Source organism: Punica granatum, chromosome 1, assembly GCF_007655135.1.
Source record: "Punica granatum isolate Tunisia-2019 chromosome 1, ASM765513v2, whole genome shotgun sequence".
In the NCBI taxonomy this organism is placed as follows: domain Eukaryota; kingdom Viridiplantae; phylum Streptophyta; class Magnoliopsida; order Myrtales; family Lythraceae; genus Punica; species Punica granatum.
Window position 1 is genome coordinate 10,332,239 of NC_045127.1, and position 19,924 is coordinate 10,352,162.

At 39.9% G+C, this 19,924-nt stretch overlaps 2 protein-coding genes across 5 annotated transcripts; both read right to left on the reverse strand.

Annotated features, from left to right (window-relative positions):
- Positions 1 to 873: 873 nt before the first annotated feature.
- LOC116203134 lies at positions 874 to 2,232 on the reverse strand. Its single transcript, XM_031534796.1, has one exon. It carries the CDS (start codon positions 2,230 to 2,232, stop codon positions 874 to 876), a length of 1,359 nt encoding a protein of 452 aa, XP_031390656.1.
- A 5,216-nt stretch (positions 2,233 to 7,448) lies between these two features.
- Positions 7,449 to 19,573, reverse strand: LOC116201122 (rho GTPase-activating protein REN1). 4 transcript variants are annotated; one of them, XM_031532278.1, is made up of 24 exons: positions 19,341 to 19,572; positions 19,145 to 19,242; positions 18,941 to 19,024; positions 18,571 to 18,607; positions 18,252 to 18,328; positions 17,776 to 17,846; positions 17,579 to 17,657; positions 15,500 to 15,644; positions 14,776 to 14,895; positions 14,030 to 14,107; positions 13,672 to 13,727; positions 13,436 to 13,505; positions 13,011 to 13,095; positions 12,494 to 12,737; positions 11,923 to 12,138; positions 11,331 to 11,657; positions 11,079 to 11,128; positions 10,329 to 10,389; positions 10,150 to 10,233; positions 9,693 to 9,806; positions 9,444 to 9,613; positions 9,106 to 9,175; positions 8,571 to 8,765; positions 7,449 to 8,169 (listed from the first exon to the last, which is right to left on the reverse strand). In XM_031532278.1, the coding sequence occupies exons 2-24, from the start codon at positions 19,172 to 19,174 to the stop codon at positions 7,840 to 7,842; spliced, it is 2,793 nt and encodes a 930-aa protein (XP_031388138.1). In that variant the 5' UTR covers positions 19,175 to 19,242; positions 19,341 to 19,572; the 3' UTR covers positions 7,449 to 7,839. The 4 variants fall into 4 exon arrangements, with proteins under 4 accessions (XP_031388138.1, XP_031388204.1, XP_031388358.1 ...); XM_031532344.1 differs by having other exon boundaries at positions 19,145 to 19,266; XM_031532498.1 differs by having other exon boundaries at positions 7,449 to 8,109; positions 19,145 to 19,573.
- Between the last annotated feature and the right edge of the window lie 351 nt (positions 19,574 to 19,924).

The window sequence follows — 19,924 nt, forward strand, 5'->3', positions numbered from 1 at the left end:
GGGTATGAATATTGAAAACTATTCTTATAATACTTTTTTATTTTCATTTTAATTTTTGCATAGTTTTTGCTTCGGAATAATGTGTCTATTATCAGATGACAAGATAATCACAATATTATATAATATAAGCAAGGATGAAAACGTTAGCCTCACTCTCATATATAAGTGTGTTCTTGATCCACCGTCATTGAGTCCATGCGCCGGTGAGGCTGATCGGAGAAGATGCCTGTGCGGCAACCCGGCCCACTCCATTTCACCACTTTTCTCCCAAATTCTTATTTTTCTCGTTTCTTTTTTTATTATCTGATATTTTAATTTTTTTTAATCAAAACCCGACGACCAAACATAGCCATGGAGTCTTCCGCACTGTATATAAATAAGGATTGCTTTTGGCTAAGATCATACAGTATTTTATATTGTTTTTGGATGCATCCAAGACACATTTGACATTATTTTAAGCATCGCGCCCAATATAAGTAGAGAGTTGATATGAAATGAATTATTAAGACTCAGTAACTATTTCTCATGAAATTTTTTAGAAACAGCCCTATGTAGTTACTAACCTTTATGTACATAACTACATGTTTTCGATCTTTAGTCAGGCAGTTTGATATTATCGATATGATATATATTTACGTATGCGTAGGCCTCGTAATTTATCGCCGAGAAAGCAATAAAGGTACATAATATACACATTGCATCGTTTAAAGTACCAGAAAAATCGGTTTTGCACATACAATCTTTTTGCTTTAAGTTGATACAATGCCTCTCCATTAAAAACTCATCAACTGATAAAATACCACCAAATATCACTGCTTAATATTGCAGATGTCATTATATCATTTGCGATCCACGTAACACTTCGACGATTGATTAGCCCCACCATTGGTGCACCGCCACGCCCTCGTCGCGTAACCTTCCATACAAGGCTAGGCACTCCCAATAAGCCCTCTTGTTGCCGCTGCCATTGGCATCGGTCGGCTTCTTCTTCCCTTTAGGTTTGCATTCCAAGAAGAGCTCATCGACGAGCCCCGTTGCTCGGCCCCTCATCATTTCCTCCACCACCTCTGCATCGGCCTTCATCACCACATACTCCTCCTCCTTCACATTCTTCCTTAGCCACTCCGACATCCCGATCTGTGGCGCCTCTGATTCGTGCTGGTCTGATATGCTCGATGATAGGGAGGATACGGGATATTTTTCACCCTCAGATGCGACAGTCTCCATCTTGTACATGTCAAAGTCGAGGTTTCTGGTGGGGTAATTCTCGATGAACCACTTTGTGCCGGTACTCTCACCGTCCTTCTCCGGTGGGCCCACGTCAATGAATACCCGACGTGGGTAGCCCTCCAAAGTGTCCCCCATTAGATCGGGCAGGTATCTGGTCTTCTTCAGGTATCGTTTCGACCTACCCGTGGCTGCCCTAGGTGGTTCGAGGAGCACATCCTCGAGGTTCTTCAATGCTTCCTTCTTCTTCTGGGATGTCAACCCGCAGAGTTGCCTTCTCGTCTGGCTGGGCTCCATTGCCGCCTCGCTGGTCTTCTTGATTGCGAGGACAGGCGAGTCGAATCGCCTTATGTAAACAATTTTGTAGTTCCTCGGTATATGAAAGGAACCGGCATCATTGGGGTCTACACCTCCCAGATGAATCGCTGCAATTCCACCGACCTTGAGAGTCCGGTCGATGAATCGAGATGCGGCATCGTGAAACTCGTATGTGAAGGCAAAGTCAAATGTGTTGTCTTGAATCGAACTCTGCCGCTCCAAATCGGCAGTGGAGATATGATCCATCACCTCATCGAACAGGATCATGCGGGATCCGTCCATGGCCTCGTAGTCGGCCTGGTTGCTGAGGAAAACGGCCTTCTCGCCTCCTCGCAGTAGGCCCTCGTTCGCGAGGTCACGGAAAAGCATCGGCAACACCTCAAATTTGACAGGGTCAAACCTGTACTCGGCCTCAACTGTTGATAGGAAAGAGTCGAACATCGGCCTCAGTCGAGGGAAGGAAACAACCACAAGCATGAAGGCCACCAACTGACCCAGAAACGTCATAACCCTCAAGTAACGGGGAAGTAGCAGCTTGCCGATCAAGTAACGGCCCTCGTTCCCTTCAAAAGTTATGCTCTTACTGGCTAGCAAGCGTTTGAGCACCTTCTGGCGCTTGGTTTGGTGACAGTGAAACTGCGGCAATGATTCCATGGCGATGATCTTCGGGACCTTTCTGTCCCCCATAATCGATGGGGGCCGAGAGAAAAAGAAAAAAATCTTTGATCGGCGGAACTTTATCAAAGGTGGACCAAATCAGGTGGTATCTTATCAGAAGATGAGCACAGGAGCAGGAATGCTGAGAAAAACATAAAGAAAAGCCGAAACTTCCTGACTAATTAAGAAAACCCAAAAAGAGAGGAAAAAGGATTGGCACGCTCGAAAATCCAAAATTGAGGAAGGATCAACAAAGGAGGAAGGAGAGAGAGGAGAGGAGAGGTGGGATGATCAGGAAACCCTAGCGAGTACAGAACCGGGCAGCGGTGTGGTTTCCACCCACAAGAGCGACACGAGTGCTTTGCATCCTACACCACAGCAACATCAACTGCCTCATACGTTGAGCTTCCATATTTACGGAAGGCCCCCGCCAGATCACAATAGGGTTTTGTGTGTCACCTATCTTGATGGTTTTGGGAAGCCATACATATGACTTGGGAAAGAAACCATCACACACATCTAAACCCTAATCATCTGTCCTCTTTCATGTGTATATCTCTATGTATCTTTCCCTGGGTTTTGTTCCTAGCTAGGGTTTCCGAAGATCTAATCTCTAATGGAAGGATATCTACGAGGAAGAAAGGAGGCTGTTCGAGTTGGCAATTGGAGAGATTTAGGGTTCCTATATATAATTTGAGTTTGTCCTAAACGGAGGTTTCATTTGGATGCATTTATGAGGTGGCAAAATGGCTTTTTTCTGGTTTCTTTTGCTCTTTTTTCTATTTCCCTTGCTTAATTAGGCCTGTCGACAACGTTCGGAGGCTTATGTTTGTTGATGATCTGTCTGGTGGTTATGGTTAAAACCCAAGTTTTTCAGTGTCCTAAAATCATGAGATTACAACTCAAGACAATGCCAGATTTTTCATTTGTAAGTTGTCACCGTGTCTTGGTCGTGTCTAGCTGGGAACTATAATGGGGGAAAATCAACAATCAATTTATTAACCAGAATGTTATTATGTCAGTCCATTTCAATGTAACACATGGGGGACGAGTCCCGGAATAAGCCGCAGGAGGGCCACGATTTAGCACATTATCTCACACGATAGAATCCTGTGTTGAACATATGCATGATCGCAACATAGCTAAGTTCTCAATGCATATGCTAAGAGCTTAACTGTGAATCATGAAAAAGTGTCTAGACGCAACAAAAAGAATGATAAACAATGGATTTCTTTTTTATATATATGAGTATCTATATCTAGATATATATCGTAATTGACCATAGATGAAAACACGCAAGATCAACTCATAGTAACTTATGAAGACTATATTCTTGAGAAAGGAAAAAAAAAACTATAATTCACAAAATAAAGTAATCAGTTTAATATTAAAACATTATAATTGGGTGGGACAATATGTGAAATCTCTCAATATGACTTGAGTATAATTTGGAGAATTTTGTACCAAATGTGAAAAATGCTAAAAGATTTTTTACCAATGGTTCATTCTACTGCAAGTAATAGTTTGTTGTTATGTAAGAAGTAATTGTTGGGAATTATAATCCCACATGTCAAAAATAATAGAATAACCATGTGCTTATATAAAACTTGAATATCAACACTTATCAGCTCGAACTTTTAAGTGGATATGGGTCCGATTCCATATAAATCCAATGGAAATTTAATATGGTATCATAGCAGGTTACATTTTCACGTGTCCATGTGGGCTCATCCATGTCGTGTTAGCTCTTGAACACGGAAGATGAGTCCAACTCGAGGTCAGTTGTTGAGGGCTGGTGTTTAAGGGTACATCGACCAAATATCAAGAGTAGTCAAAAGAGCGCCTCGTGTTAGTTCTCTCGCCCGAGCACGGAATATGAGTCCGACTCAAGGTCAATTGTTGAGGACGCATATTTAAGGGCACATGACAACATGTAGGCCATTGCACGTGAGGATGGATGTTGAGAATTATTATCCCACATGGAAAAAATAATAGAATAACCATGAATTTATATGAGATTTGGATATCAACACTTATCAGTTTGAGCTTTTAAATGAATATGAGCCCGAGTTTATATAAACCCAATAGAAATTTAATAGTAACATTTATTATCTTTTTTTTTTCCCGAGTTAATGGAGTGTATGGACAAGCAATTGAGAAGTGCATTATCTCGATTGCCATTCTCATCCATGGATACCTTGATGGGAATAGCAAACGGGGGAGAGTCTTCCTGAAGGAGTATAACTGAAACTCCTGGCACTGGCAACAAGGACTTCCCGGCCGGCAGCTTAATCCTTCGTCAGGTTGGCATCCTAAACCCTTTGAGATCAATTCGTTTTCTGCCGGTGCTTCCTTATGGTACATAGTTTCGGGATAACTGTTAGTACCCCGTTTTAGTCTACCGGCGATCGGGGACCGTTGAGGAGGACACGACCACATTTCCCATTTATTGAGGAAGTTGCTTCTGACTATCATTCAATACATTCACGGCTTTTGAACTCGGGGCATTTTTTTAACTTAACTCCAAATTTTACATTTTTAGAAAAAAAAATTACTCTACAAGGCGTTTTTCAGGTCTTACGTACATCAATTCCTATCTTTCAAAACTCAGAATTATATTCGGGACCGAAAAATGTTTCTCTGCATAATATTGATCCACGAATTTTTCTAAACACAATGGTGGTCCTGGATCATTTTTCGGATATCCGATTGTAAAAACGATAATTTCATACCTTACGTGCATTAATTTCATCAAAATTCGGGATTATATTTATGACTGAAAAATACTTTTCAAGCATAATATCGATCCTCGAATTCTTCTTCTTCTTTCCATCAGAATGCTCCTCACATAGCAACTGAACATCACCATCTTCATCTCTTCCTCCTCTTGATCATCCTCCAGCTGGCTCACCCTCTGGCTCCCTCTCTCACCAGCTCTGTGACTCCTTTCTTTCCTTCTTCTTCTTCCCCGTTCCCTCTGCAGTGCCATGACATCTTCTCCTCTCCTTCACAGTTCCATCACCACCATCTCTCTTTCCCTCTCTTCTCTTTGCTCAATTACAGCAGCCATCCTCTGCTGATCACCCCCCCTTGACCTCCGAAACCATTATCATCACCTGCTCCTGCTCTCTCTCTCTCTCTCTCTCTCTCTCTCTCTCTCTCTCTCTCTCTCTCTCTCTCTCTCGAGTCTGCAGGAACACAGAGACCGGACCTGCCCTCCCTTCACTCCCGCTGCTGCTGCTACTAAACACTCCCAGTGGCTGCTCTGTTGCTGAACTCCTTTCCCAGTCGCCCCTCCTCTCCTCTGTTACTGCTGCTTGCTGTCCCCGCTGCTATCTCGGCTCCTTTCGAGCTCCTAGGCGCCCGACCTGCTGCTCGAGGAGCTCCTGGTCCTGGCTCATGCAACTCCACGATCTGTGCTTGAAACCTGCCCCTGCTCGTGCCTGCTAGCTGCTCCACACCCGTGCTAGCAGCTGCTGCTCCTTTGTACATTTATTTATATATCGAATATTTGAAATACATAATTCTAAAATTAAAAGGATTCTTCTATGTCAAAAATCTAATTGATTTTAACTTTATTTTCTTGGAAGATATTTTCATACACAAAGATCCTTAAAATTTTCTATCGTGAACAGTACAATATGTCTATGCTCTAAATTATTTTTAATCCAAAAAATCGACAAAAAGAAATTTAGATGTGGTGCGTAGCATTTGTTGAATTTATATTTGTAGCAATTTGAGTATCTGTCAATAATATACTGATAAATAAATTATTGTGTAGTATAATTTTATCAATTTTGGTTTTATAATTCATAGTAGAATAATTTCAAAAACTACATAATTAATTATTTTAGCAAATTCACATATTTAAAGTTGGTTTATATTACTGTAATTTTTTTCATCATGATCTCTAGTATATATCTATATATTCTCTTTAAATTACATACTTATTAATAACTGTTACTATGAAAATATATAGAGAATCATTTTAAAGGGGCTCATTGTGTAAGTTCATCTATTTAACTAACTTTAATAAAAATAAATACATCTATGTCATAATTTCAAATTTTTGTCTTTGTTGTATTACGATATGGAGATCATTTATTGTTCTTTTAGCTAAAAGTTTTTTATTAAAAAAAATAAAAGAGTTATGGGAGACATTGTTCTCGCAATTCTTGGAGATGAATAAAAGGTTATTCTCCTTCACGATAAATATGGTTCTTGAAATCAGAAGCTTTGTTTTTAGGAATAATCATTGGTAAAAAAAATGAATTGTATTTTTATCATAAATCTGTTTTTATTCATCGTGAATAGTGTTTAATAAGTAACCAAAGATACTTGAATTTGAACATACGAAAACTAAACTCCCTAATTATAATGAATTAGACTTTTGAAATATTTGAAATTATATGAAAAATCCGTGCCATGCACGGGAAAATGCTAGCTACAAGTATACCTAAACTGCTTTTCATATATTGACAAAATGCTACTCTTTTTTTTTTTCTTTGGGTTTGAGTTGTGGAATTCGATATATTGTCTAAATTGACGTTGAAGTCTTGCAGGCTTCAGAGAGCAACCGCCAGTGACTATCCTCGTCTAGAAATTCACATTTTTTTCTCCATATATGACTCAACCGTACCGTCGCCATCGCGTACTGATCCATAGGCATGCCCAAAAATTGCATATGATGCCGTACGTAAGATGACCACGTTACTAGCAGAAATTAATCCGGTTGGGTAAGGTTCAGCTACGAGAAGGATAGAGTAATATCTGACGTTCCGTAACTATCCCACGTTTTAAAAGTTATTTGCAAAATGTACCATTCCATGGCCAGGTTCAAACAGGCTTTTTAGATAGTGGTTAAAATGAGGATCAACGACCACTAGAGAGAGGCCAAAACTGGAGGCTAGTAGCCACTGACTGACTTGATCGAACTTGGCCTTGCCGATCTTGTGAGGGCAATCCTGTCCTTGATGAAGCCCCAGTCTTAAGATATGCTGTCTCACCGATTCATGGTTGGCCATCATAGCCTCGTATTTCATTGCCAGCAGCAGACCAGGGACGACCTGTCACGGCTGGATGCATCAATATAGAGGCTTGCGGGACGAGTTGCTCTCACAATGGCCACCATAACCTCCTCCTAAAGTCAAGGTGGTAAGGTAGTAGTCGGTCATTTGGGTTAAATAGGGCCTGGCATCCCCTCTATGGCAATAAACAGATTCGTCAAATACAAGAAGTGCATCATAGACAGAGCGAAAGGAGCAAAAATTGCATGGGGAAAAGAAATCAATGTAAGATCCAGAACCGAAGCGATAGCACATTAACATTTTTCCTCGTCGTGGAATTGTAAATGGAAAGAGCATTTGGCCCCGAAAATGCCGCCGCCAGCAGAGATGCAGCTTCTGTGGCATAGATAGACGACAAGAATTGAACTTCAACAGAACTATGAATTGTTATCGATTGATAGCCCTTGAGATTGAAGCCATGTATGCAGATTACACATGAATGAGGCGGTTGCTTGCTGATCTCAGAAACTTTCAACTTTCCTTTTGCGACCATCGACCCTGTTGCATCCCAGGATCCAATTTGTGATTTCAAACATTTGGATATTCGGGAAGTGTCCCGTCTGCTTGACCGTCATGATGATCTGGAGTCTGTCCTCGAAGGGATTGACAGTTCTAGAGTCCTGTCAGCTTGCCCTTGATCCGATGCTCGTCCCCTGTTCAGCTCCTCCTGGGTATCTGGATTCCTAGACTTGTCGGGATTAGAGGGAGTATCTTCAGTTCCTCTCTTGTCCTCTTGGTTGCTACTTCCTGAGCCAGTGGACATGTCTGCGCTCCGGCCTTTATCCAAGTTTTGGCTCTTGTCTGTGCTCTGGAGCTCCTTGGTGATTTGTGTCCGCCGCTCCTTCAAAAAGTTCAACCGGTTGGTCAACTTACTCAGCGCAGAAGCTGTTGAGTTTGTTCCCTATTGCCCAATAGAGATAAACATCAAAGGAGATAAGGTTTCGAGGCAAATTTTGGCTGTTGAGGGGCACAGATATGCTAATAAAGAAAAGCAAAGAATGGCGCCCTTTGCATCATTAAAGCATCCTCTCCAGCCCAAACCCCAAAAGATTTTACTTATTAAAACAGAAAGGAATTTACGGGATACGTTACAGCAATTGATATGCTCATATAGTAACATTCTAACGAGCCTCTTCATTTGAGTTTTCTTTCCAAAGTTTAGATTCGCCCCAACTGAGGAAACAAATGGAAGGGACAGCAAGTAGAGCGTGGCTTAAATGCTATACATTTTAGATTTGTAACTCGGAAATTTTGAGCTATCAATAGATAAACAATATCCAGATTATTCGTAATGTGTCTTACCTCACCCCTTGCACCGGACTTTTTCGAAGAAAGGGGAGGAAAGGGCTTTCCGGATCCAGAATCCGCAGCTGAAGAATTTGCTGATTGGTCAATATTTCGGGACTTCACACTGCCTACAGAATCCAGTTGCTGCTGCTGAGTTGAAGGTTGGTCCATCCTCTTCTTCTCAGTTTGCGTTCCGTCCGAATTTGAGCGCTGTCACGCAAGAAACGTCCACTGCGATTAGGACTCTAGGTTACCAATAAAGGAGGAAAAAAAGTAATGACATCATCGAAGAGAAAAGTGGAAATATCAGCAACATGAATTCCTTATTCAGGATGAGCTAAGTCATGATATTAAGGAGTTAAGATCGCGCAGCGTGACAAAGATTGCTTAAATAATATTTATCCCCAATTCTGTTTCCCTTTTGTCTGAGCTGAATAGCCACCAAAAATTAGAAAAATAAAAATAAGCATGAAAATAAAAAGCATGTGAGGGAGATTGTTGTCACCTACCAGTCCTATGGCCTGCAATGAACAAAAAGTGGAAGAATTACCTTACTACTGTTTGACCTTTCAGCAGGACATGGAGTGTCCGCAGTCTTTGTTTCATCGGTTTTGCTCATCCTGCACCCATATGAACAAGAAGCTGCATGAGTTGAACGAATGAGAAGATGTGTGAAGCTTCCAAAGGATAGCCTCCACTTTGCCTCTTTCTGTTATCAAGCACCAATATTCTCTCACTTATCCAAAAGTCGAGCAATTTCCAGTAGACAAAAGATTGCATAAAAGGTAAGGAAGAACCTCCTCAGGGAAAAAAGAAAAATAAAAGGAAGAAAAACTCATTTCTTCGAAATGATTATGCAGGATGACTAATTGACAAGATGTGACCTACACTTTCCCATGATCATCCCCACATTGTTGTGGTTGATTGCCTGGATCACGAATAGAAGCTTGGTTTTCATCACGCTGTCTGTTAAGTTGCCCTCCAAGATCATCCACCTTTTGCTTTAAATTGTTGATGTCTGTCTGTGTTTTAGCTAAATCCTCAAGATCTGCCTTTGTCTTCGTATTTCAAGTTGCACAATTAGATCGATGATACACATCGCTTGAACCAATTCCAAAATCACACATATTCACTGACCTTTTCATCAATGTTAGCTGAACAAGGTATAGGTCCCCGTGGTTCTTTAAGCCCTGCTTCCAGGGCTCTCCTGAGATCTTTCTCCTTTTGCAACTGTTCCTGTAGTCTTGCCACCTGCAAGAAAGCAATCCCTCTAATCAGGAACAGAGTTTCTCACAGAATCTTCACAGAACATTACAATTCTGAGGGGAGTGGGATTAATGCTGCAGCTGAGGTGGCCTGATCTTACGTTGGGAAGTATTAAGATTTAATGCTTTATGATTGCATCACTGGAATTGTGATCTAAAAGAAGCTGTGGGTCTAGATAGTTTAAAGTAGGTAATTCACTAATAAGCATTCCAGCGAACGGTATCAATAAAAAATAGGAAGAGCTCTGACTCTTCTCATTCATAGTTGCAAAAGGAGGCTATTTCATTGAAATCACGTAAGCGGTAACTTCGCCCTCTGTAGAATGTACCTCTTGCTCCAGAACTTGGCGGCGCTCGTGCACTGCGATCTTTTGATTTTCTAGATTGGCACGAAGAACTGCATTCTCCTTAGCCTACATTTGGAAAAAAGAATTTAAGTTCTCCAAAAGAAAGTACCAAAAATGTAATTCATATGATAAACCCTCAGACTGGATGCTTCAGTTTGTACCTCTTCAGTGATTCTGTTCCTGAGGTCCTCCTTTGCATTCTCAAGCTTCTGGATTTCAGCTCTGTGAAAAGGTCAGGTAGCAACTCAGAAATTTTATGATTAATACAAACAAGCTAGCTCACGGACATTGGTTGAGATTATCATATTTTACAAAGATTACGAGATATAAAGGCATTAGGAATTATTAAGATCAGTAAAACGTCAGAACAGCTTATTCTATCTAGTATGTCACTGCACCAAAATTGTGAAGGTAGAATAAAACTTCGACTATAACTACTTAGAGAATTCAGAAGATCAAAGCCGAATGCACCTCATGTGTTCATAGACAGGTTCATCTTATGATGTATTTATTGACAGAGAAAAGTGAAATTGTGAAGAAAAGGCTCAACTAGACTGCAGGAAACCCGATGAATGCTACATCTCCAACAGAAAACCCCCTGTGCAGCTGCTGCAGAAGGAGGCGAGGCTCGGCCAAGGGGCAATCCTAAGGCACCAGCTACTTACACCAAAGCATTAATATGTACTATAAACTAACCAATTAACCAAAGTTACAAACACAATCATGTCAATCCTGGCAAATTTCCTAGGGTGATATTCTATGTGATTAGCCAAAGTTTCACCAAGTATCAAGTTCAATCTTAATTTACAGCATAGTTAGACGTCACTGTCATTGTGGAGCATTCAGAAGACCACTCATTGGTAAATTCAGAAGGAAAAAACTTCAACAAAACTATGTGCAGAATTACTCACTCATCATCGAGAAAAATGTCAATGGACTCCATAGAAAGGTTCTTCTTTGCCTGGATTAATTCCAAAAAGAAGCATCAAGAAAGCATATGAATCACATCAACAACTATAGTAAAGATCAAGAAAGAAAATCAAAGAATAAACTCTGCAAGCACATCATTCAAAGGATTTAAGCTTAGGGTGAGAAATAAGTGCCAGCACAACTGATAGTTAAACAAAGATTAGAGCTGATTTAACGGAAAGATAGATACTTACAGGTGTACGCCCCCAAACAGCTGGACGCCTGGAACTTGGTATTTGTCCGCTGGCTATAGTTGTAGATTTGCTCATGCTAGAAGTAGCAGCTGAATTTTGGACTTGGCTTGTTGCTGGAGTATCTCCTAATGTTTCGGTCGGTTCATTATTCTTCTGCTCCTCTAGACTCCTGCTCCCTTGATGACTAGCAAGGTTATTAGTCTTCTGTGATTGATCACGCTGCAATAATGACGTCTGATGTGCACTTGGCGATAGTTCATCATTTTCTTTGAAATGGTCAACTGCTACAGAGGAGTGGTGGGAGCCTGAGGTACTACCATCACCATCCTAGCAAAGAACAAAGGGAAAGCAATTTCTTTCATCAAACATGGTAATGACAGAGGGAAACAATACATCGGAAAAATCTTTCCCGTGAGAGGATCACTTTGAGCTCTACGTTGAATAGAAGAGGATAGGTGGAAGACTTCATACTTGAGTTACTGGGACAATGTTTCAGTTTTGTTGGTCCCATTTATTTCCATAGGTTGCAACAGCTTTAGGAATTTCTAAGTCCAACAATCAAGATTTCAGAATTAGACATATAGGGACAAACCGTTTTGCCAGTATGGGTGCTGCCTTCATCATCATAACTCCTACTGTTGCTTCGACTAGATACATTTTCAGTTTCATCGTCGGTGTATATTTCAGAATATTGGCTTCCATCATCGGGGTCCTCATCCTCATAGGATTCATCATCATCAGTTGCCTCCTCACTTTCACTTCCACTATCTTCTGTTTCCGAGTACAGTTCAGGTGACATAGAACCTTCCTGCAGTAATAAATTTAATGAAACTGATGGCAAACATAAGATAGATCTCTTGATCTGAATTAAATCATGAGAAAAACATTGAGGACAAACTGTTCTTGCCTTCTTCCAATTGAAACATTTGCTTGACATGCTTGTTGCTTGTTTTAAGAAATTCTTGAACAGCAGATTATACGCCCTTTTTCATGAAAGTCTTTTCTAAGTTTCTTTTCGGGCTTTTATCTTGTACATCTTCATTTATTTACTATTTAAAAAAAAAATCCAAAGCGCAGTTCAACAGGTTGTATGGGAACCAAAACCAAGCAGATAGGGAGAACACTAACTCATGTGAGCAACCGTAGGGAAGAAGCTAACTAACCCCGAAGATCTTGTCATACTCCTCCAGCAAGGTTACAACAATAGCTTGAGCATGGTTTGCTGCAGCAGCCGCTTGCAAAAGTTGCATAGAACCATCACCTCCCACATCAAAATCATTTTCAAGTTCACAATCACCAGCTAGAAGAGGACGTAGAAGTAAAGGTGCCATGCAAGCTGCCACAGCCGAAGAGCTCATTCGATTCTCAGCTTTATGAGAAGCCACAGTTTGCATCATAACGAGGATTCTGAAGGTAAAGAAAAGAGAGAAATATCAATTTTGAAAAATGCACCCACAAATAGGCTGGTAAAAAGAAGCCTAAGTATCTGTAATTCTCATTCTTAATCATTGGTTAGCCAGCAACCGCTAAAGCCTGTAAGGCTCTAGTAATTCTTGTCAGAAATTTACTAACTCCTATGCAAAATTTCAATTAGTTAAAGATGCATGGCTCGAATCACTGGCATATTTGGATAAACCCTTAGCGGCTCCAAATGAAACATAATGCACTGGATCTGCCTACCTCTGCAGTAGGCAGCGGTTTGGCTCTGGAAATGTTTCACATATTGCTGTGCGCATGGCATTGACTCGATGTTCACGGTCAACTCCTAAACATTAAAAGGTTTTAACTAAATTAGCTGAAGGGAAAAAAAAATTATAACAATCAATATAAATTCTCAAAAATCTAAGGCCTTTTAGGGAATTAGTCCCCTATTACATATACTAAAATGTTCAACAATTCAGGCTGTAAAAGATATTCCTACTGATCTATATAAGCAAACAACTGGAACCCATCCAAATTCATATTGGTCATTTGGTAAAGGCAGAACCTCTGCCCTGACCACAATTATGAAGGAATAGGAATCTAAATGAAGACTAAAATTCAACATTTAAGATGGCATGAACCAGCATAAATGAAGAATGAGACTAAAAGGTCTTAAAGCTTACGACAGGCTTCAAGCAATGCATTGCAACATGATGCTGGGACTGGAGATGACGGCATCTCACGAAGAATATACTGCAAAAATTAGTTTGAAGTTTAGCTCCATATGTTTGGTGAATTGAAAGGCACACGAATGACATAAGTTAGGAATAAACCCATGATATCACTTAAAGGCAGAATAGCAAACTCATTCATGGTATTTATGAGAAATTACAACATATAAGTAAACTAAAGAAATTACCTTTATACAATCAGCAACAACATGTGGATCCTCTTCAGGAGAAAATTCAGTTTTTCCTGAAAATAAATTAGAGCCAAGATTGGACATCATGATCATCTAATTTCAAGTGTCAAAAAAATTATGATTGGATTTGCAGCTTCTAAGTCCATTCTATGAGAACATTATCTTTCGGTTGGAATTGATAGTAAAATTGGTTTTCTAGTCAAAGAATGAAATCAATGTAAATGCGGCAGTTTCTCTACTCTAGTGCAAGAATTACGAAGTACTGAAGGTTCTAAGAGTGCAGAGAAAATTTTCTTGTGATCCAATTCAAAGATAGAGAAACCAGAAATGACAAAGGGGAACCAGAAAAACAGACCCTGCTCGTATTCCCGAACTCGATTCTCTACATCATCCACATCCGCAGCTTGTCGCAAGATCCCTTCTACTTTGATTCCTGTTCACTACCGTAGAATAATAAGGTATATATTCATAAATAAGAAAGAATACCAAGATCAACAGCGACATGCAAATCAAATGAAGATGTAAGGTTATGCATCCAAGCAATCAAAATAGAACATGCACCTCAGAATAGAGGTACAAAAAGAAATAACAATTTGTTGCATGACATAATAATCTGTTGCCAATACTGCAGAATAGAGATGCAGTATATTAATATGGAGGGCAATGAAAAAGGTATCATTTATAATTGACATGCTTTATTAGTAGGTCAACAGTCTAAGGTATAATTCAATGTGCACTAGTTTATAGTCTGAAGACCTCAGCATAATTCAGAACATATGGATTGTTTGGTGGCTGAAATCTGCTCGTTAACTCTTCACTTAAGTTCAGATAGATCTAGTTAATTCATGCTTTCATGTTTCATGCGTAGCCTCTCAAGTTATCAGGCATCATTACTGGGACCTCGAAAATTATATTTTTCATCACAGAGGACTTTACTAAGACGTGAGGACTCATTTGCCAAATTATCTTGGAATAGATTTATTAACGGTAGGCACTCAGTCTGTGTCATGCCGTCATCACATTTTAAGTATTTTGGCTGGGCTGAGATCCAATTTTTTCTCATGAAAATGCTTGAAACCAATATGGGGGGAAGGAACTTACCATACTCTTCCATAAACCTAAGGGCTTTCTCCAAGAAAGATGGAGTCCCATCAACTTCTTCAAGAGCAAGCAAAATTGGCCTGCCGATGACCATTGACTTCATAGGCTGCTTATCCTTCACTAATAACAAATATGAAAATCAATGCCTGAAGCGATAAGTAAGAAAATCAAGCACCGTGTGCAAGTCAAACTTTCTTCATAAATATGAATAATATTGCCTTAGCAAAGTTTTCATGTATGATCAATTTGTGAGATTGACATCACATAGATGCACAAAGAAAGGGAAAATATAGAATAGATCAGAGAAGCTCTCATCATAAATTTAAATATAAAGAATCTCCTGGTTGCAAATGCAGTCTGTTTTTTAGGGAGGACTGAATTTCTTTTTCTAACTACCATGACTGTCTCAAACAGTCAAGCAATAAATTATCAGTTTTATCTACTTTTTCACTGGTCTCTGTACCTTTATAGTGATGTTCCAAAGGAAGTAGTTGGCTGCAAACATCATCATGAAAAAGAATCAAAATGCTAAAGAAATCTAAATATGTGTTAACAAATCAAGTTTCTTGTCCTAACCATTGTGTGCAACTTCTAGTATTTTGCTCATCAGAAGTGACTATTTTCATCGTGAATACAAGTTTGACAACATTATGGCAGTGGCTCAGATACAGAAGAGCAAGACAGTGTAAATGCATAAGAACAACTTGTATTTGGAGGATCATACACTGTTCTGTAGACCCATCGACTGGAGCAGCCTGATCATTCCTGAAGATACCGTTCTGCCCCATCACAAGAGTAGCACTCGGTGCCTGAGCCAACGCATTCTCAAGTGCAGTCTTCCACTCATATAGATCCTCCAGAGTCTCTGCCTGCAAATAAGAATAAAATTGTCTAGTGACAAATACCAGATTGGAATCACAAGTGAAATAGCTACCCCGAGGAACAGTTCTAAATCATTAGACAAATTATCAGTTCTCAAATTTCCCCACAATCTTCTTATCCATTTCCAGTTCACCATAGGCATCAAACTCAAGGTCGTTGAGCACAAAAAACATTCAGATTACTAAATGAGGTATCATTGAAGAAACCACGGGGCCTGCAAGAACTATCTCAGCGTGACTAGTGTGTTAGATATGATGTAACTTCAGTAGATCCTGTACCCATAATCATTGGCATTCTTTAGATAAGTTTCTTTCGGTGTCTGAAAAACATTCCTTCTAGGACATACATGACAAAGTACTTGAATTTTGGTGCATATGAAGGCTAGGCTGATACGCACGCCTATTATTTGGTGAAAATGTCAAGGACTTGAATGTTCCATAAGTTTTCACATCCATGAGACTTCAGCATTCTGCTCTTGCACTGGTGTCTCATGCCGCCACGTCCTTAGAACTGAACATAGCTCTCTGGTGTTGCCATGCATGCCACCAAAGCTACATAGCCTTCTCATGTCGCCACGTCATCAAAATATCAATCGTTTATATTGTTTATATTAAGGAAATATCTTTTCATAATTATTACAAAAATATCTTTTACAAATATTCTCAGATATAATGTCCTAATCTAATATATCCATACTATTTCGTTGATAGAATTTTTTTTTTTGGTTACTACATTATCAAAATAGAAAATTTCTTTTATAAATAATTCTCATATGTATTATACTATTGTAATATATCATAATCTTTAATTGGTAGGAAAATGTCTTTGTAAGTCCCACAAGTGGCTCGGGTCTACATGTAGTTTAAATGAAAGCTTTAGGTGCCAATCAGTACAGAAAGATGGGCCACGCTCTCCTTTCTGGGAAAACAGTGAAACCATATATGCATCTTTTGCGATCCACATGTAGAATTCTTGTAAATAATTCTCTCTAGGAGCTTAGAAGTGATGAATTAGAGGCATACATTTTTCCTTCTTTCAGCAAATTGGACGGAAAAAAATAATAAAAACTAAAGTTAACTAAATGCTAAGGGTCGTCATCCCTGGCTTATCCAACATCCATTGCAGATAATGTGCTAAACAGCCAACAAAGATTTTCATCTAGAATCAAGTAATTTTTCTTTTTTCTCTTTGAAAGCAGCACCACAATAGAATACCATAAGGTTCCATATCATATGCTTTGCTTCCATTATTTGCATGGTTTCCACAGGCAACTAAAAAATAGCAACAGTATTAACAGCCATTGCTAATACAATCTTCAGTTCATTCAGTTAAGCTAGAAGAATTCTAAAAACATTGCTTTCGCTAGCTTAGTGGAGTAATGATATGTCTAAAATTTTAACATGATAGAGCCAAATAGTACTGTTAATTTGAACACTTGAAGATGCAAAAGTCAAGTCATGCCATAAAAGCATCTGAGATGGGTACGGTTGATAACATGTTGCTCAGCATTTTGTCAAAGAGATCATTTCAGCACAAGATCGATACTATACTTGCTTTAACTTCTTCATACAATCGCAAAGTGCTCTATACAATAATTGCAAGAAATTAGCTCCGCAAGGAAAATAGCAACACATATATAAAGAAAATTATGAATATAATCCTTTAATTAGGAGAAGTTTTGCGTAGGAACACCAAATACTTATTTTTAAGCTTCCAAACTTTTTTAACTAGCCAGCCAATGTGTATAGAAGGGTGCTAGGAGAACCTACCCTCAGTTGGAGAGATATTTGTTCGATATCCCCCTAAAAGAAATACCCAAGCTTTTCGGAAAAACTGGGGGCAGGGGGGGAGTTGAAAGAAAATGAAAAGCATGCAGTTGGAGGTTTCAATGAAAAGAAACGAAGAGATTTTGTGGGAGCACCTTTAAAGTGAAGGCTCTTCCATCACGGCCATCTGCAAAAGCCACAGTCAAGAGCTTCTTGTCCGCTTTCACAACCACACTACAAATTGGGAAAATGTTTGACAAGGTTAATAACTGTCATAGTCCATCTCTTATGCATAAGTATACTAAGGAAACTGGATAGAGGAAGGGCAAAAAATATGAAAAAGCAAGCCAACCTGCCTGAATTGTTGAGGTCAATACCACCAAGGGTCAGATTTACTTCACTTCCCTTCTGGGGAATAGCACTCTGGAGAAAGAAATACAGTATATGAGAACTTTGTAAAAGCTTAAGAATCATGCTTGAGGACAATATGGAAAGATTAAAGTCCAGCATCAGAAGAGACAAGGTCAAGGTATTATAATCCCTGGCCCAAAATCATCTCAAACAAGAGTCGATATGCAACAGGGAAATCTCTTGTTCAGCTGCTGTCAAAATTCATCATCTTTTGAGAAGAAGACAACCACTAGTGCATCATGAGGAACTTATACAATTAATGTTTGCACAGAATGTTATCGGCTTGTTATACTCCAGAGGGTCATTACTAATATGCTATCTATACAGTGCCAGATATACAAATTGGTAGTTAGGAAAAGGGAAAAGGGAAATTATGCATGCATATGTAAGATGTTTTGATCGGATAGTGCCACTAACCGGATCACTTCGGAAGAAGACCAATGATGTACCAGTCAAAATGAACCACCTCTTTTTCCATGATGTCCATCCAATACCTACCACAAAAAAGATAAAAGATCCATATACGTATATATTAGCAATGACATTAGATAATCTAATGAATCAGAAAATCCAACAGATAGTTAGCATAATGTATATCACATGAAAATTTCTTAGATCGCATTCTGTAGATTATTTTCCATATTCAGAAGTGTATGCGATGGAATCATGCATTGAGTAGGTGGTTTCTGAGAGGTGACTGAATCCACCGATTACGACAAGTGTTCGTATCACTCACCTTTGGATGACAGAAACAACGGCCCGCTCTTAAATACCTGCAAACAGTAAATATTTGGTAAATTTCCATTTTAATAATGAAACCAAAAGATGTCAAAAGTTAAGCAAACTTTAACTGTCATAAAACTTTATAGATCTCTCGGACAATTTAACTAACCATCAAAGTCGTTGGACAATTTACCATATAAAACATAAAAATGTTGGTTCCAGCAGAATAAATTATTCATGCAAAGGCATTCTAATTTCATGATTCACCAGAAGTCTCTGCTCTACGCGTAAAACCAACCAACATAAATACAGAATTGTAACAACGAGACGCAGTAAAAAATGGATGATTGGTCAATAATATCATGATATGAAAAGGAACTCACCTTATTGCCAGCACGGGAGGACGCTTGATGATCAGGCGGCCCTGGTCCCGGTCCAGGTGGAGGCGGAGGGATGCTTCCATCTCCCTACACAGAAGAAACCAAATCACGGACCAGAACGACTCCAAACCAGCTCATGATCACGCAATTCCCCAATGCACCTTCCAATCAGACAAAACCAATGCACAAGGATTTTTGGAGTCGTACCTGAGACGGTTCGTTGCTGCGAGCAGCCATGGTCGGCGGCGGCGGCGGCGTCGTCGTGTCAGCGAGCAGCCCGGTCAGCAGCCACGCACCTCAAGCGTCTGCAATGACCGGCATTGATCAGACTGGCAATGAGCGACACAGAGATTACTCCACAAGCAATGACGGCAGAGACGCTGGTGGCGGAGGTGGAGATTACCTTGTGGCGAAGAACCGATCGAGGGAGGAAGACGAGCGAGAACGTGCGGGGATGACACAGAGAGAGAGAGGGGGGAAGAAAGGAAGGAAGGAATGGGAAATGGCAGCACGAAAAGCGATGTTCAGAGAGAGTTTTTTTGGCGGAGAGATGAGAGAGAACGGAAACAGAGACTGTTTCTTCCTCTCTCTCTCTCTCTTCCCCCCAATCTCTCTCTCTCTCTCTCTCTCTCTCTTGGGAATATTTTATTTTCTTCTTCTTTTTTTTCCCGGGGAATGGATGTATGTAATGTATTGTCGTCCAACGGAAACTCGGTTGGTCAAGGCAAAGAGCGCGGGCCCCTCCTAACATGTGGCAGTTGGACACGTCGCCCGCGAGATCTCAGTCTCCCCGTGAAATGAAATGAAATGACGTCTGAAGGCTTTGTCGTTCCCGGGGATGGTGGACCCAGACACTGAAGGGCAAAATCGTCATTTCGATTGCCAATTATCTTATGGGTAAACTGTCAAGTTCGCCTCCATTTGCATTAATCGGCTCCCTTCCATGAAATGAACGTCACTTTGTCCTTTGTAATATCAGTTTGATTT

Excerpts from the sequence above, each read along its gene's own strand:
- LOC116201122 (XM_031532278.1), bottom strand. The coding sequence starts at position 19,174 with ATGGCTGCTCGCAGCAACGAACCGTCTCAG. Across the intron at positions 15,645-17,578 it reads GAAGAGCCTTCACTTTAAAG|GCAGAGACTCTGGAGGATCT; the intron begins GTGCTCCCACAA and ends TCTTATTTGCAG. Across the intron at positions 9,176-9,443 it reads GGGGATGATCATGGGAAAGT|GATGAGCAAAACCGATGAAA; the intron begins GTAGGTCACATC and ends ATATGGGTGCAG.
- LOC116203134 (XM_031534796.1), bottom strand. The coding sequence starts at position 2,232 with ATGGGGGACAGAAAGGTCCCGAAGATCATCGCCATGGAATCATTGCCG.